General features: G+C 44.9%; 1 protein-coding gene across 2 annotated transcripts in view; it reads left to right on the top strand.

The window, feature by feature from the left end:
* LOC143928255 (dimethylaniline monooxygenase [N-oxide-forming] 2-like) overlaps nucleotides 1–17,457 on the top strand; it is a 92,084-nt gene that overhangs the window by 41,605 nt on the left and 33,022 nt on the right. For both annotated transcript variants that reach the window (XM_077453016.1, XM_077453017.1), the window contains exons 4-5: nucleotides 8,662–8,824; nucleotides 15,969–16,111. In XM_077453016.1, coding sequence (XP_077309142.1) covers nucleotides 8,662–8,824; nucleotides 15,969–16,111 — 306 coding nt within the window. The remainder of the gene's footprint in view (nucleotides 1–8,661; nucleotides 8,825–15,968; nucleotides 16,112–17,457) is intronic.

A 17,457-nucleotide genomic window follows, 5' to 3' on the forward strand; every position in this document is an offset into this window, starting at 1 on the left:
CTGGTGCTGCCAGGAATGAATGGCATATAATGACTGAAATGGTTAATTGAACCGTCTAACACAGGGGTAGGGAACCTATGTCTCTAGAGCCAGATGTGGCTCTTTTAATGGCTGCATCTGGCTCTCACCTCTCAATCCGCGGATTGCGTGGTGTACCGATCCGTGGATTGAGCCCATAGGAAAGGCCACAGCTTCGGCATAGCTCCACAGCTATGGCCTTCTTGGTCCACCCGACGGCAGCCTAGGTGAGTGGCGCGCTGACGTCATCATCACCTGCCTCAACTGCTCGCGGATCTGCCTGCCTGTGTAGTGGTAAGCAAGCAGACAATCGTAGGGGTGATGTGGATATTACAGTGGGGGCGATGACGTGGATATTACAGTTATAATTGAAATTAGTCGATTAATCGATAAAAAAATAAAATAAATAGTTTTAAACATATTGTATGGCTCTCGCGGAATTACATTTTAAAATATGTGGCGGTCATGGCTCTCTCAGCCAAAAAGGTTCCCGACCCGTGGTCTAACAGGTTAAAGTAGTATTAAACCCTCAAACCTTTTTTTTTTAAGCTCAACACACTGAGCACAATAAAATTAACATTCCAAAGTAAGCAATTGGGTTACAACTTTCAATGCTGCTGGCTCCTGCTCTCTTAGTGCTGCTTTTTTAAACTTCCAGTCTTCACAGGGAAAAGTGGTTGTAAACCTTGACACCCCAATGATCCCCAGATGGGTATCTTGATCCCTGAAAGGCGTGGGTTTTCTCTGCTGAGCGGTGCTGGGCTGCTGAGTAGGGTCCCTGGACTAAATAATAGTGGACCACGTGGCTGTCTCTGCTCCTGGCTCCCCTCAGGTGTTCAGGCACTGTTCCCCCATCCCCCTCACAGTTTCCCTGTGCACCTCACTGTTCCCCATCCACCAGGGGCGGACTGACCATTCAGGCACTGCCTGAGGGCCCCATGCCACTAAGGGGCCCCATCAGGGTTGCCAGCCTCAATAAAACCAGGGATAGTATGTAAAAATCTGTGTTTTTTTAAAAAAATCCCAAGATTATAGCTGCCCTGCCTTTTCAGTACCTTTTCAGTGTGTGTGTATGTATACTGTGTGGCCCCATAATCTATTGCCCGGGGGCCCCATAATCTCCTATTGCCCGGGGGCCCCATGAGTTGTCAGTCCGCCCCTGCCATCCACCCCATGTTTGCAATGTGCACCCCACTACCCCCATCCACCTCACTATTACTCACTATTACTAAATGCACCCACTATTACCCTGTCCACTCCACTGCCCCCCCTCATCTACCTCATCCACCTCACTCTTCTGCAATCCACCCACTACCTTCTCTGTGCACCTCACTGTTCCCCTATCCACCTAAATCTTCCCCCAATCCTCCCACTACCCCCCTATCCACCTCACTCTTCCCCCATCAACCTCACTGTTACCTAATGAACCTACTATTACCCTGTGCACCTCACGGTTTCCCCATCCACCTCACTCTTCCCCAATCCACCCACTACCCTCTCTGTGCACCTCACTGTTCCCCAATACACCCACTATTACCCTGTGCACCCCACTGCCCTCCCATCCACCTCACTGTTTTCCCACCCACCTCACTCTTCCCCAATCCACCCACTACCCTCTCTGTGCACCCCACTGCCCCCATCCACCTTACTGTTCCCCAATCCTCCCACTACCCCCCTGTGCACCCCACTGTTCCCCCATCCACCTCACTGTTACCCAATGCACCCACTCCCTCCTTGTGCACCCCGCTGCCCCCCAATCCACCCCACAAGAGAACTAGCTGTACTGCAGATGTTGCAGTTAGAGTTGAGACAAACCATTTATCACTGACAGGATTGCTTACACTGATCAGCTTTTATTTATTCATGTAAAACTTTTATTTCAGAAGAAATAAACTGTTGCTTGTGAAACTGCAGTGTGAGCTGGAGTTTGGTTTTAATTTGTTGGTGTATCTAAAGCTGATAGTACATCTAACACTGCCCTCCATCCAGATGAATGCCATGTACACACGATCGGACATTCCAACAACAAAATCCTATGGGATTTTTTTCCGATGAATGTTGGCTCAAACTTGTCTTGCATACACAGTCACACAAAGTTGGTCGGAAATTCTGAACGTCAAGAACACGGTGGCATACAACACGTATGACGAGCCGAGAAAAATTAAGTTCAATAGCCAGTGCTGCTCTTCTGCTTGGTTCCGAGCATGCGTGGCACTTTGTGCATCGGAATTGTGTACACACGATCGGAATTTGCGCGAACGGATTTTGTTGTTGGAAAATTTGAGAACCAGATCTCAAATTTTGTGTGACGGTAATTCCGATGGAAACTGTCTGTGGAGCTTACAGAGAATGGTCTGAAAAAGAGAAAATATCCAGTGAGCGTCTAAGTCACAACAATAGACAATCACAGTCTGCTTAAGCTAATAACACACAAAGAATTAAATGTTACCATGTTTTTTATTGAACACACCATGTAAACATTCACAGTGCAGGTGGAAAAAGTATGGGAACCCCTAGACTAATGAGATCTCCAAGAGCTAATTGGAGTGAGGTGTCAGCCAACTAGAGTCCAATCAATGAGATGAGATTGGAGGTGTTGGTTACAGATGCCCTGCCCTATAAAAAACACACACCAGTTCTGGGTTTGCTTTTCACAAGAAGCATTGCCTGATGTGAATGATGCCTCACACAAGAGCTCTCAGAAGACTTATCATTTAAGAATTGTTGACTTGCATAAAGCTGGAAAGGGTTATAAAAGTATCTCCAAAAGCCTTGCTGTTCATAGTCCACGGTAAGACAAATTGTCTATAAATAGAGAAAGTTCAGCACTGCTGCTACTCTCCCTAGGAGTGGGCGTCCTGTAAAGATGACTGCAAGAGCACAGCGCAGACTGCTTAATGAGGTGAAGAAGAATCCTAGAGTGTCAGCTATAGACTAAGGCCGCGTACACACGGGCGGACTGTTCGCCCAACTTTGTCCGCTGAACAGTGTTTCAGCGGACAGTCCGCTCGTGTGTGGGCTTCAGCGGACAGTTTCAGCGGACAGTCTGTCGAACAAAGTTTTTCGGAATTTCCTTAAGACAGTCCGCTGAAACTTGGTTTCAGCGGACAGTCCGCTCGTGTGTAGGCTTGTTCGACAAACTAAGTTTTCGCGCATGCTCAGAAAGGATTTACACGGTGAAGGTTGCATTGCAGTGTATTGGACGTCGAATTTCTCGTCCCGTCGTACGTGCCGTTCACGTCATCGCGCACGCTTTCAGCGGACTGTTCGTTCATCGTGTGTGGTCAAGTCCGCTCATGCAAATTTTGAGCGGACTGTTTGTCGGATTGTTTGACAAACTAAGTTGGGCGAACAGTCCGCCCGTGTGTACGCGGCCTCACAAAAGTCTCTGGCACATGCTATCATCCCTGTTATGGAATCTACTATACGTAAAACACTAAACAAGAATGGATTTCATGGGAGGATACCACAGAGTAAGCCACTGCTGTCCAAAAAAAAACATTGCTGCACGTTTACAGTTTGCACAAGAGCACCTGGATGTTCCACAGCAGTACTGGCAAAATATTCTGTGGACAGATGAAACCAAAGTTGAGTTGTTTGGAAGAAACACACAACAAGTTTTTGCCCTAAATTATTATTTTTTTGAATAGCACAATACAAGAACAGTATCTAAAGTGTGTATCTCACAAGTACAGATATGCAGGAAACACTGTAAAATATTTATTTTTGCCCTAAATGGGGTTTTTTAGAATAGCAGAATAGATTAACAGTATCTAAAAGTTGTATCTCACAGTAACATATGTAGTGCTGGTGCACTGAGCTTGCATAAAATGCCTGCCGACGCAATCTAACAGACGGATAAAGGTTATCTTTTCTCTGGCACTGGGCTCAGGGCATTGTAAAAAGAATGTGCACTGCACCCACACAACTAAATCAAGGCAGATCGCTGAGTAATTCGATTTTTGAATCAGGCCTATCTAATTCTCTCTCTCTAAGCAGCAGCAGAAACCTTTCCCTACACTATCTAAAGCAGAGTGACGTGCTGTGCTGTGTGCCTCTAGCTTATATAGAGGCTGGGTCACATGCTGCACTGGCCAATCACAGCCATGCCATTAGTAGGCATGGCTGTAATGGCTTCTAAGGGACACGTGTTAAATGAATGTTGGCTGACCTGCAGCTTTTAAAGCGCCATTACATTACCGAACCCGAACATACAAATGGTTCGGGTCCGGGACCCAAAAACCCAAAAGTCCGGTACGAACCTGAACTTTACAGTTCGGGTTCGCTCAACCCTACTTACCACCTGTCCCCTGGATCCTGTTTCCTCACATCTACTGCGGTCACCATCTTATTCTATCTTATGCTCTCTCACTCACATCTTCAATCTCTCCCTCTCTACTGGCATATTCCCCTGCTCTCTAAAACATGCTCTGGTCACCCCCATACTTAAAAAGCCCTCATTGGATCCCACCAGCCCGACCCATCTTCTTGCTCCTGTTTTTACTTTAGGAACGCTTATGTCACGTACACACGACTGGACTTTTTGACAGCAAAGGTGCAACGGAACAAGTCCATCAGACAATTCGATTGTGTGTGGGCTCCATCGGACCTTTGCTTGCCAAAAATGTATTCTTTAGAAATAGTACTTTTACATTTTCCCACCGGAACTCCACCAGACCGAGAAATATGTTTGTGTGTATGCTAGTCCGACGGACAAAAAACGACGCTAGGGCAGCTATTGGCTACTGGTTATGAACTTCCTTATTCTACTTTGGACGTACATCATCACGTTCGAATGCGTTGGACTTTGGTGTGATTGTGTGTGTTCAAGTCCGTTCATTCAGAAAGTCAGTCGGAAAGACTGTCGGACCTAGTCCGTCAAAGTCGGTTGTGTGTACGCGGCATTAGTCTACAACTGTCTTAGCTCCTACCTCACTGACAACAACCTTCTTGGCCCCTTACAGTCTTGTTTTCCCTTGCTACACTCCACTAAAACTGCCCTACTGAAAATCACTAATGACCTACTAACTGCTAAAACCATTGGCCACTGCTCCATACTCATGATACTCAACCTCTCTGCAGCCTTTGATACTGCTGACCATCCCCTCCTCCTCAAACGCCACTCTCTTGGCCTTCAAGACTGCTCTCTCCTGGCTCTCCTCCTACCTATCACAGCGCTCCCTCAGTGTGACCTATAACTCTGTTTCCTCCTCACCACTTCCTCTTTCTGTAGGGGTACCTCAAGGAGCTGTCCTTGGACCTCTTCTCTTCTCCATTTACACATCCTCCCTTGGTCTGTTAATAAACTCCCATGGCTTCCAGTATCATCTCTATGCTGGCAACACACAAATCTCTCTACTCCTCATCTCACTCCTTCAGTCTCCTCTTGCATACCTAACTTACTAACTGACATAGCAATATGGATGTCATACCACTTCCTCAAACTCAGTCTTTCTAAAACCGAGCTGATAATTTTTCCTTCAGCAAGTGCCCCTCCCCCTGACTTCTCCATCAAGATCAATAATGCAGCCATCAGTCCCTCCCCCTCATGCCAAGGTAGTAGGTGTAATCCTAGACTCTGACCTCTCCTTTCAGCCACGAATCCAATCACTATCAAATTTGTCCAGACTTCACCTCTGAAACATCTCCAAAATATGCCCCTTTCTAACCGTTGAAACCACTAAGCAACTTATTCACTTCCTCATTATCTCTCGCCTTGACAATTGCAACTCCCTCCTCATTGGCCTACCTCTCGTCAAGCTATCCCCTCTTCAGTCAATCGTGAATGCCACTACCAGACTCAGCCACCTTAACAACTGTTCATTGTCTGCCACTTCTCACTGCCAATCCCTCCACTGGCTTCCCATTGCCCAATGAATAAAATTGAAAATGCTAACAATAACATACAAAGCCGAAGCTACATCACCAACCTTATCTCCAAATATCACCCAACCCATCCTCTCTGCTCCTCCCAAGACCTTCTGCTCTCTAGCTCCCTTGTCTCCTCCTCCCTTTCTTTTCTTTAGGATTTCTCCAGAGCCTCTCCCATACTCTCGAATGCACAACCCCAATCTGACCAGTTATCTCCTACTCTGGCCACTTTTAGGTGATCCCTGAAAACACATCTCTCCAGCTAACAACCAAATCTTCTACTCCCCTCATCAGTTCATCCCTCACAGTCCCTACCTTTTGTTTCACCAGCCCCTCCCTCTTAGATTGTAAGCTCACAGTAGCAGGGCTCCCCTAAACCTCTTGTTTTGAATTGTCCTGTTGGTGTAGTGCCTCCCTACATTGTAAAGCGCTACACAAACTGTTGGCACTATATAAATACTGTATAATAATAATAATCACCAAACAAAAAGCGAGGATCCATTCTAGCATATTCTGCTTGTCCATTCATCACTGTAACAAATAAATTCATAAGGAAAATGCATCACAAAGTGACAGAGGTACATTTTCTCAAGTCTCCAGCACATAGCTCCTGCTGAGGCCTAGTAGTCACTTCTCTGGAACACACGCATACCTCTCCTAAGGGGGAAACCCCATGGGAGAGAGAGAGCCACCGATCAGCTCCTCACAAATATTTATCTTCTCTCTAGTCAGGCCTTCAGGGTCAGCCTCCCAGGGAATGGCTAAGGTCAGATAAAATATTTGTAAACTACAGTTGTTGGCCCTTCCACACCATTGCTTGAACATCCTTCCAGCAGCAGGCAGGCTTAATCAATCACATGGTTTAGGGAGAACCTAAGGAGACCTTAAAAGACAGATTGCAGTTCAACTGGTTATAGCTCATTCATAACACTAAATTTAGGCAGCCCAGGGCAGGGACACTACACACCTATAAGGTTGATATTTGTACACCTCTCCTCCATTTTTTTTTTTAACCACAGGTACAGGCCTTTCAGTTTTCAACTAGTGCTGTCTGCTCAGTTGGAATGTAATACACTGCGACTACACGTTTACAGGAAGCTAGTGTATACTTTTATTTATACCTAGCATTCAAATTCATGGTTCTGGTTAAACCAGTACGGAACATGTTTTCCCTACTAAATAACATTACTATTTTTAGATATAAGCATGTATTTTTTGCCATTAATAAACACTATTTTAGCCACTGATGCATGATTTGTTAAAATATTTGTTGTCCATCCAGAAAAACCTGTGAGAATCTAACTCCGCAATCGGTCATCTAGCTATTACCCCATCTAGTTTCCAGGGGGGCAGCACTACGATGGGCGATGGACAACCCCTCCTCCTCTTCATTGCAGCAGCTTCCATCATGTGTCTCCTCCCTCCTCCTCCTCCTAGGCATCCAATATGATTGCCTGTCCTTTCAGCCAGTTGGATGAAGGGTTTCATGGCCTGCTTCCTGATTGGCTGGGAGGAGGATCAGTGAAAGAACAGGGAATATTCATTTGCTATTCTCACACAACTGGGTGGTCTCGGAGCGCAGTACTCTGCATTCCAAGCCCACCCTATTTTGAACCCTATTAGAGCCTCTGGCTCTAATCACGTGCTTCAACCCCCCCCCCCCCCATTGGAATCTATGCATCCGGCACCCCAAACTTAGATGCATGGATGGGGGGTGGCGCCCATACACCCCTACTGGAAGGTCTGCCACTGCTCCCAACACTACCTCTGCTGCACTGAAATCCCAAGAAGCATTCTGAGTTAATTTGATGAACTACAGTACATCTCCTTATATTATAGAGATGAGGGGAGGGGAAGTGTTCTGCAGCCCTGCTGTGTATATGCAATTCAGTGTACAATTCCAACATCTGCAATGCATCCTGCATGTGTGGGTATAACATCATCCGTGGCTAGCCAATGGAGAATACAAAATACTCTGGACCGGGAAGAACAACACAAGAAGATGGCAACTGCATTTGGAGGTGAACACTTTGGAAGATAGGTGTGCCATAATAAGCAAGCATGTTACATACTCGCACATTATGGCAAGTGCCATGTAGACTGACAGCAGCATAGTTCCACGTTAAGCATGGCTGTTGACTCAAGTAATGGGTAGAGTGGAAGTGCAGGGAAGGCGATTACGGTGGCCGAGTAGGTGGGCTATAAAGGCAACCTGTTACTTTGATCTACTGTGAATAGTTAAAAGGACAGGTTCACTTTATTGAAGAAGTAAACTGTCATCATGAATATGTACATTTACAAAGTTAAAAAACATAGACTAATGGCCTCGGTCAAAAAAATTAAAATAAATCACATTTGTAAAGCACAGTAGTGAGCTTTTGAAATGTGCATTGCACTCCACTTGCTTTGGGACTCAAGCAAAGCGCCACTTAGAATTGATTAAAAAAAAAAGTCCATGCCAAAGGCATTTGATCAGACTCTCCTTCAATCATGGAGTTCTCTCTGCAGTGTTAAGCAGACAGAAGTTCATGGGTCAATGCAAGTTCCACATCATGGCCTGCATTTTATAAATCTGACATAAAAAGCACACTGCGGTGTGGAGTAGTATTGCAGTGTCCAAAATATGCTTTCCACTATAAATAATTAGAAAATGTTTTTTTTACACAATAATTTACAATAAACAAAAGTTTATTTAAATTAAACAAATCACTTTTATATGTATCCCTAATAAATAATAAAACGACAAACAAATCCTTTTCTTCTATTTTCAAGACTGAAGTTTGCCAGGTGACAAAGAGTCCAAATTTTACCATGAATGGACAGTGGGAAGTACTAACAAAGAAGAATGGAACTGAGAAGAAAGAGTGTTTTGATGCAGTCATGGTCTGCAATGGGCATCATGTTGATCATTATTTACCTCTAGAATCTTTCCCAGGTAATCAATCCTAACGCTTTTGTTGTGTATGCTAAAGAACAATACGATTCCATTAGGGGTGGTTGATACTGGCAAACATACGTTTTTTGCTTTTAAGAAAAATGACAAGATGTTAGTTTGGTCTCAGAAACAGTATAATTTGGGGGTATCAGTGTAAATAGAGTTGTTTATTTCTGTTCTAATGCATAGAAAAACAAAACCAAGAAGTACAAACAAACCTGAAAGCATAAAATGAGCCATCAAGTAAAACATGCAAAGGATATAATGTTATCGACAAAGTCATTAACTAGTTAAAAAAGCTTCAGTTTAGTCCAATGGTGAAAGACCCTTGTGCGGCCATGGTTCACAGCATGGGGTCCCGTGTGTTTCTGTACACCGGTTCAGGTGCGATTCAGGTCTGAATTTTTGTCTGAATTCACACCCGAACCAGACCCAAAGACGCTCAGGACCCTTCTGCAATCCAGACCGCGGCTGCCCCAGACCTGTGTGAACTGGCCCATTGAGAGACGCTCACACTCGCCTGTCATGCTAATTGGATGCTGGGAAACCCGTATCCAATTCTCATATATGTGAACCCAGGCTTATTGTCAATGAAATCCTCTGAGCAGGAAACATGGATAATAAAGGCAAATGCTCCCACTTTGCTGGTCTGACCGGTCATGCTTGAACTGATCATGTGATTTCACTAAAGGTAAAACTGTTTGCTTAGGACACGTTTTTGTTGTTATTATTATTATTATTATACAGGCTTTATATAGCGCCAACAGTTTGCGCATCGCTTTACAATATAAGGGAGGCAATACAGTAACAATACAATTCAAAACAAGAGGGTTAGGACAACCCTGCTCCCGGATTACAATCTAATAGGAAGGGACAAGTGAAACAAAAGGTAATAATTATAAAGGATAAACTGTTGGGAGAAATAAAAGATTCAGTTGTTTGCTGAAGGTAGCTTCAGAGAGCTTGTTTATTTGACTCCATATATACTTTAAAGACATATGAAAATCACAGGATACATATTTTGTTACAATGCATCCAATTGTAAATAAACAAGTGTAGAACTTTTATAGACATTTTGTAAAAAAGTTTTTCACTTGATTTATCTAATAGATGGTTGTTTGCTTAGTGGCATTTTATTCAACAATATTTTTTTTCTGTGGATTTGTTTACACAATGTTATGAAATGTATGTGGATTCTTATTTTTTTAATAGATGTGGATTTTTGCACAGTGATATTTTGTTTAATTAAAGTGGATATCCCCGGGAGGCGTGGCCAGTGCGGCATGTGAGCAGCTGATTAGGTGGCACTCATAGGTGGCACTGTTAGATGGCACTGAGCACTGTTAAGCGGCACTGGTGGCCACTGATAGGCAGCACTGACTGACATCGTTAATGGGCACTGATTGGTGGCACTTGTGGGCAGTGGTGGACACTGATTGCTGCTACTGGTGGGCACTGATCGCACTGTTTTTCATTATTGTAATCAGGGTACTGATCAGTGCCCTAATTACATTCCTACATGTCCCTCTGCGTGGAGATGCCGCAGATCGGCAGTCCTCGCCGCACACTCTGTCAGTGCCTTGTTTACATGTGACCGGCTGTGATTGGACACAGCCGATCACATGTTTAAAGAGCCATGGACGTGGCTCTTTCCACATATTGGGGTCGCGCCGTGTCCTAGCAACATGGAGCAGCCACGATCAGCACGCTGCACGGCCCCATGGGCGTCCAAGAGCTGCCATTCTGGGATGCCGTCATATGGTGTCACCCCAGAACAAGAGCCGTACCACCCCGCCATCATTTGATGGTGGGTGGGCAGCAGTTAAATGTATCCTTGCATTTGTGTATATCCCACCGCCATATAATACTCATACCCTCCAAGCTCTGTTGGAATACCAGCTGAGACATCATGAGATACCACTTTTCTTCAAGGGGGATCTCAGCTGTTATCTTTGACCGAGGGTATGGAGCCAACATTAGATAATCACTCCCCTGCCACAGTGGGGAGTGGGATGCACTGCACCGCTTTGAAAAAATGTATGCAGGAGGTGGGATGGCGTGATCCGTGGTGAGCAAAACACCCGGGGTAGAAGCAGTTTTCATGTTTTTCCAAGAGTTACTCCTCCCTGTCACGCATAGATCTATGCCATTGCTCGTTTGCTGCTGACTGCTATTTTTCAGAGATCAATTATGTCCCTAGAAGTATATCTGATCCCTCCCCACTTTAGTTTAGTCGTGAGACCTCATTCGACTGTTGCCAAGGCTCCATGGAAGTTAAATGCCTTCTGGCTTCATCTTTCTTTCCCATGAGCAAATTGAGTCTCAAATAGCAGAATTTTGAAGCGCAAGAGATTTTTTAGTAAACTGGCCTTCTATGAGGAGGGAGAGCACACTGGTTGTCTGCTGGAAATATTGGCCCACTCCCATGAAGTGTCCCTCCCATTGGTGCGCTACTAGTGATTAACTCCCCAGACCAGATCATGGCAGAACGTGTAGATTAGTACTCATCTCTTTATGTCTCTAAGAAAACGTACTCGATTGCATCCCTGAATCAATACCTGGAAGATGCTCATTTTCATATGTCTGCCATGTTCAGACGACAACTGGACTCCCCACTGACACTGGAGGAATTTCAGGTGGCTACCAGTTTGTTCCCCAATTCAAAGGCACCAGGGGATGATGGGATACCCATCGAGGGATATAAGCAATACGGGGAATACATTTTACCTAGACTCTTGAAAGTGTTCAATGAAGCAAGGGAACAATGCTCCCTCCCTTTATCTATGACCAGGGCCAATATTGTACTGATATTGAAGCCAAACAAAGACCCTCTTGATCCTGGCTCATATAGACCTATATCTCTCCTGCAAAATGATATAAAGATTCTGGCCAAAGTGTTTGCGTTACGCCTCAACAGGGTAATTTCCTCTATTATCCATTCAGACCAATCAGGATTTATGCCCCAAAAATCTACTGCTATTAACTTGCGCAGACTTTTTCTGAACATCCAGTCTCCTGCGGATAATATTAGCGATCGAGCACTGCTGTCCCTAGATGCCCATAAGGCTTTTTATAGTACTGAATGGGAATATTTGTGGGCAGTTATGCGCAAGTTTGGCAACTGATTTATTGACTGGGTACAATTATTGTACTCTGCCACGGTAGCAGCCATTCAAGAGGGGGGAAGTATTTCACAGAGTTTTAGCTTGCATAGGGGCACAAGGTAGGGATGCCCCCTGTTCCCTCTATTATTTGCCCTGGCCATTGAGCCTCTGGCTGCCCTTGTCCGTTCTAATACCCTAATAAAGGGATTTCATTACGGAAAACTCCATGAAAAATCGATGATGCATGCAGACGACAGTCTGCTCTTCTTAGGGGGATACACCTATCTCCTTGAGGGAGGCTATGTGGGTTATTAAAACATTTGGAGAGTATTTGGGCCTAGTCATAAATTGGACTAAGTCCTCCATAATGTTATTGGACCGGACTGTGAGTCCCCCCCCCCATATTGTCTATGCATGATATACCGATATCTACCTCTTTTAGATATTTGGGTATACAGATCACCCCCCCCCCCCATCCATTACATTATCTCAGACTCAATTTGTCACCTCTAATCAATCGTTGCCAAGATGAGGTCAAAGTGTGGACCAGGGTGAAATTGTCTCCAGTAGGTAGGATAAATCTTATCGAGATGATTTTGATGCCACAGTTACTTTATGTCCTGCACAATTCCCTATGGTTGTCCCGTTGAAACAATTCTAAATTATCAACTCAATTTTCAGATCTCTCATATGGCATTCTAAACCTTCTAGGATAAAGCTGGAACAACTACAGCGCCCAAAATATACTGGAGGGCTGGTGTTGCCCAACCCCTGGCTTTATAATTTAGCCTCACAACTGCTACACATAGCGAGGGTTATCCATCTACTGCAGGACCAAGAGATTAACTTAATAGACTCCTCTGCTCAGCTTCTTAGTTTTACCACTGGGAGGGAGGTGATGGAGGGATTGGAAACACTGAATTTTAGTAAGTCTAAAGCCGCGTACACATGTAGCCGTCTGTCCGAAGTACTTAGTCTGGCGGACTTCCCGCCAGACTGTCCGTCGGACTTTCCGAACGGGCTACTTGCCCACACACGGCACTTTTTCAGCAGACTAATACGGCGTACTAAGTCTGCCGTACTATCCGCCCTACTTTTGAAATGAACGGACTCGCCCACACACGCGGAGGAAAGTCCGCTCATTTCGAGCGCTTCTCCAGGAAGGCGGGGCCCGCAAAGGAGACGTCGCTGGTCCCGCCGCCTGGTATGGACTTAAAGGGGAACCCCAACGCCGAAAAAAATCAGCGTGGGGGTCCCCCCAGGTCCACATCAGACCCTTGTCCGAGCACGCTACCCGGCCGGCCAGGAAAGGGGGGCGAGCGAGCGCCCCCCCCTCCTGAGCCTGTGCCCTCAACATGGGGGGGTGCCGCAGGCCCCCCACCCCAAAGCACCTTGTCCCCATGTTGATGAGGACAAGGGCCTCTTCCCGACAACCCTGGCTGTTGGTTGTCGGGGTCTGCGGGCGGGGGGCTTATCGGAATCCGGGAGACCCCTTTAATAAGGGGGCCCCCAGATACCGGCCCCCCACCCTATGTGAATGAGTATGGGGTACAATGTACCCCTACCCATTCACCTGTAAAATAAAAGTACAAAAAAAACACAACACACGAGATAAAATACTTTATTGCACAGCTCCGGGGGTCTTCCGTCTTCGGGGGTCTTCTCGCCGGACTCCTCCGCTATCTTCTTGTAGCTCTTTTACTAGCGGAGGAGCCCGGCTTTCTTCCTCGCGGACGGCCTCTTCTTCTGACTTTGGGGGTCTTGTCCCCCTCTTCGGTTCTTCTGCCGGGCCACCGCGCCTTCTTCTAGCTCGGCCCCCCTTCCCCAAGGCACCCCCCATGTTGAGGGCACGCGGCCTGGTACGGCTCAGGAGGGGGGGGGCGCTCGCTCGCCCCTCCTTTCCTGGCCGGCCGGGTAGCGTGCTCGGACAAGGGTCTGGGGGGGACCCCCACGCCAATTTTTTTTTCGCGGGCCCCGCCTACCTGCAGACCCTCTCGAAATGAGCGGACTTTTCTCCGGGCGGGAAAAGTCCGCTCATTTTAAAAGTACGGCGGACTGGCATACACACGGCCGGATTGTCCACCGAAATGCGAGTCCAGCGGGAAGATTGGAGTGCAAAACTTCTTTCTAAGTCCGCCATACTTTCGGGTCAAAAAATATGCCGGAGGCTACACACGGGGGGATTGTCTGGCGGACTTAAGTTTGCCGGACTTTTCCACCCGCTTGTTTGATCGTGTGTACGCGGCATAACAAACTGTACCCTACATATGCCCTTATGCCGAAAACCTGGAACAAGGCTATGATGATGCAGGGGGTTACGGGGTTTACTCGATATAGCCTCATCTGGGACAATAATGACTTCATGGAACTAGCAAAGCTACAATATGGTGAAAAATGGAAACAACATGGTATCACACTTATGTCCCACATTTTCCCGTGACGGAAAATTTAAGGACATTTTCGGAGCTCCATAAGGATTTCAGACTCCCCTTATCCATGCACTTCTATTATATGCAACTTCAACATGCAGTCAGTGCCCAGAAGGGAGCGAATCAATGGCCTATGCAGTCTACTCCCGTGTTCAATTACTTATTTGAGGTCACCACATATAAAGGGTTTATATCATGCTGTTATGCCATGCTTATCAATCTCTTCCTCCAGGGCTCCCCTCTCAGGGTGGTATCTCAGTGGGAGTGGGATGTTGGGACCTTTAAAGGAGGAACAGTGGGAAGAGGCTCTACAAGCAGTCCTCTTGTGCTCCTTGAATGTGGCCCAGTGCCTTTCGTAGCTTTATATAATTCTGAGAGTTCATTACACCCCGGCTAGATTGGCCTGCATGGGGGTGAGATCGGAACCCTGCCTGCTATAGATGCTGTAGGAGTCATGGGGATTTGATACACCTTCTATGGAGATGCCCAACTTTACACTTGTATTGGAGGCAGGTTATAGAAGGTTATAGACACACTTAATAGGGTCTTTCAGGTCCAGATTCCAGAAGACCCCCAAACATTGCTTACTGGGTATCCTAGATATCCTCCCAATAGAAGAGATTCCTAAACAGGCTATTGCTAGAGCCCTCTTCCAAGCCCGTAAAATAATTCTGAGGCACTGGAAGTCTACAGATCCTCCCACTATGAAAGAAGGGATTACTCAAATGGGTGAAACCATCCACCTAGAGAAGCTCATCTATCAACATAGGGGCAAGCAAGGCAAGTTTGAGAAACTATGGTCCCCATGGCTAGATGTACTGGGCTTAGCACCGGTAGACCTGGTTATGGATCAAATATTCTAATAATTGACAGTCTATCTACAGGGCAATTTGGGGAGGACATAGTGGTGCTGGCTCAACAATACCTCCTGGTGTTCAGTAAGGCTTTCTTTGAATGTGTGGTTAAGGGATATGATCATATTTCAAATAGCTTCACTATTTGGTTCCAGCAACCTCATTAGGGTTGGTTTGATCATTCATTTGCCATCATAGGAGTTCCTGTCCTGGTACCGCCTGCAGTATCCATTATATCCATGGTCGATACCGTGTGAAGTTGGAGTAAGGCCAATCCGGGAACTTCCTGATATCGGATATACAGTCATCGTGGACCTGTCCCATGGGTGCATTCATGCTCGATTGACTCGTTGTCTTATGATATTCCAACATCTCTGTTAAGCGTATATGAACCTTGATGTTTATTTTGAAGACGCCTACAGTTTGATGACTCTTGGGGCTGTGTGACATCCTGTGTATTCACCTACGTGTCTAGATGGACATTTGGTGTTTCATTTACCTCTATGTGGACTATTTCTCACTTATTTTTTGTTTGATTAATCTCACTCACAAGCTTGCACTATTTATATATGTTTTGTTTAGCGCTACATATTCACCACTATTATGATTTGAATTTTTGTCACATTCTGTGTATCTGCTTTTCCTTGATTCGGTTTTATTTTTTAGGAAAGGCGCAATAATTGTTTGTATTTCACAGTAATATAAGGGTGAAAGTAATATCTTTAAAACATAGCTTGCTTCTTTTTACACTTGGCAGGTATAGAAAAATTTAAAGGTCACTACATCCATAGCCGTTTCTATAAGAAATCCGAAGATTACCATGGGAAGACCGTTCTAGTGGTGGGAATTGGAAACTCAGCAGGGGATATTTCTGTGGAAATTAGTAGCAAAGCAAAACAGGTAAAGTAATTTTTCCCCGTTTGACAGTTAAATTCATTCTTCCAAGCTTCTACAATCTGCTAAAGGAGAGGTTGTGTCATTCCAAAATTCTTATGTATAGTGATAATTTGGTTTCTGTAGTTATTATTTGCTATTGAGTAAACAATAAGATCGTACACTTATATCTTTTTGCATTCTGTGTGGATGTACCTTTTAATAAATAAGGGGATAGCTGTAATCAGATTTCAGCCTACAATATTCTTTTTAAAGCCCAACTCTGGGCTGTTGGTAAATGTATCTATGCAATGGGATCCCCCCACACTTCATAGGTGAAATGCTCATGGCAAAGGGGTAAAGGTACTACAAATAATTACCTTAATTCTCACTGCCCAAGCTGTTGATGCTTGCCTCCATTGTTTGACTCTCTTCAGAACATGGGTGGGCACTCACAGACCTCTCATTTTCAGTGACAATGGTCACAAGCACAAACAGAAAAGGTGAATTACCGCAAGAAGAGAGCAATAAAAGGTGACAGGAGTTCCAATCCTTCTTTACCCTATCCAAAACCTAAAAAAAGGTTTGGACTATACATCCATCTTAAAGTTATACATCATAACAACTTCAGCCCTGGGAGGATATGCCCCCTTCTTGACCAGAGCACTTTTTACAATTTGACACTGTGCTACTTTAACTGGTAATTGCAATGCTGTACCAAAACAAAATCTGCCACAAATAGAGCTTTCTTTTGGTGGTATTTGATCATCTCTGTGTTTTTTTATTTTTTGCACTATAAACGAAAAAAGACTGAAAATTTTGAACAAAAAAATATATTTTCCACTTTTTGTTATAAAAAAAATACAATAAACTCAATTTTAGACATACATTTAGGCCAAAATGCATTCAGTCACATGTCTCGGGTAAAAAAATGATTAAGTGTATATTTATTGGTTTGTGCAAAAGTTATAGCATCTACAAACTAGGGTACGTTTTCTGGAATTTACGCAACTTTTAGTTTGACTGTCTAAATAATTTCTTGAGGTGCTATAATGGCAGGGCAGTACAACCCCCCCCCCCCCCCATATCTTGGAAAGTAGACACCCCAAGGAATTTTCTGAGACGATGTTGTGTTGAGCACATTGAATATTTTATTTTTCAGAAGCAATTGAAAAATGACAAAAAAGAAATGCACACAAGGTTGTCAATGAAATTATATATTGCTCAAACATGCCATGGGCATATGTGAAATTACACCCCAAAATACATTCTGCGGCTTCTCCTGAGTACAGGAATACCACATGTGTGGGACTTTTTGGTAGCCTAGCCGTGTACGGGACCCCAAAAACCAATCACCGCCTTTAGGCTTTCTA

The sequence above is a fragment of the Lithobates pipiens genome, unplaced genomic scaffold (genome assembly GCF_037356315.1).
Source record: "Lithobates pipiens isolate NorthernLeopardFrog02 unplaced genomic scaffold, aLitPip1_a1.2 Scaffold_23, whole genome shotgun sequence".
Taxonomy (NCBI): domain Eukaryota; kingdom Metazoa; phylum Chordata; class Amphibia; order Anura; family Ranidae; genus Lithobates; species Lithobates pipiens.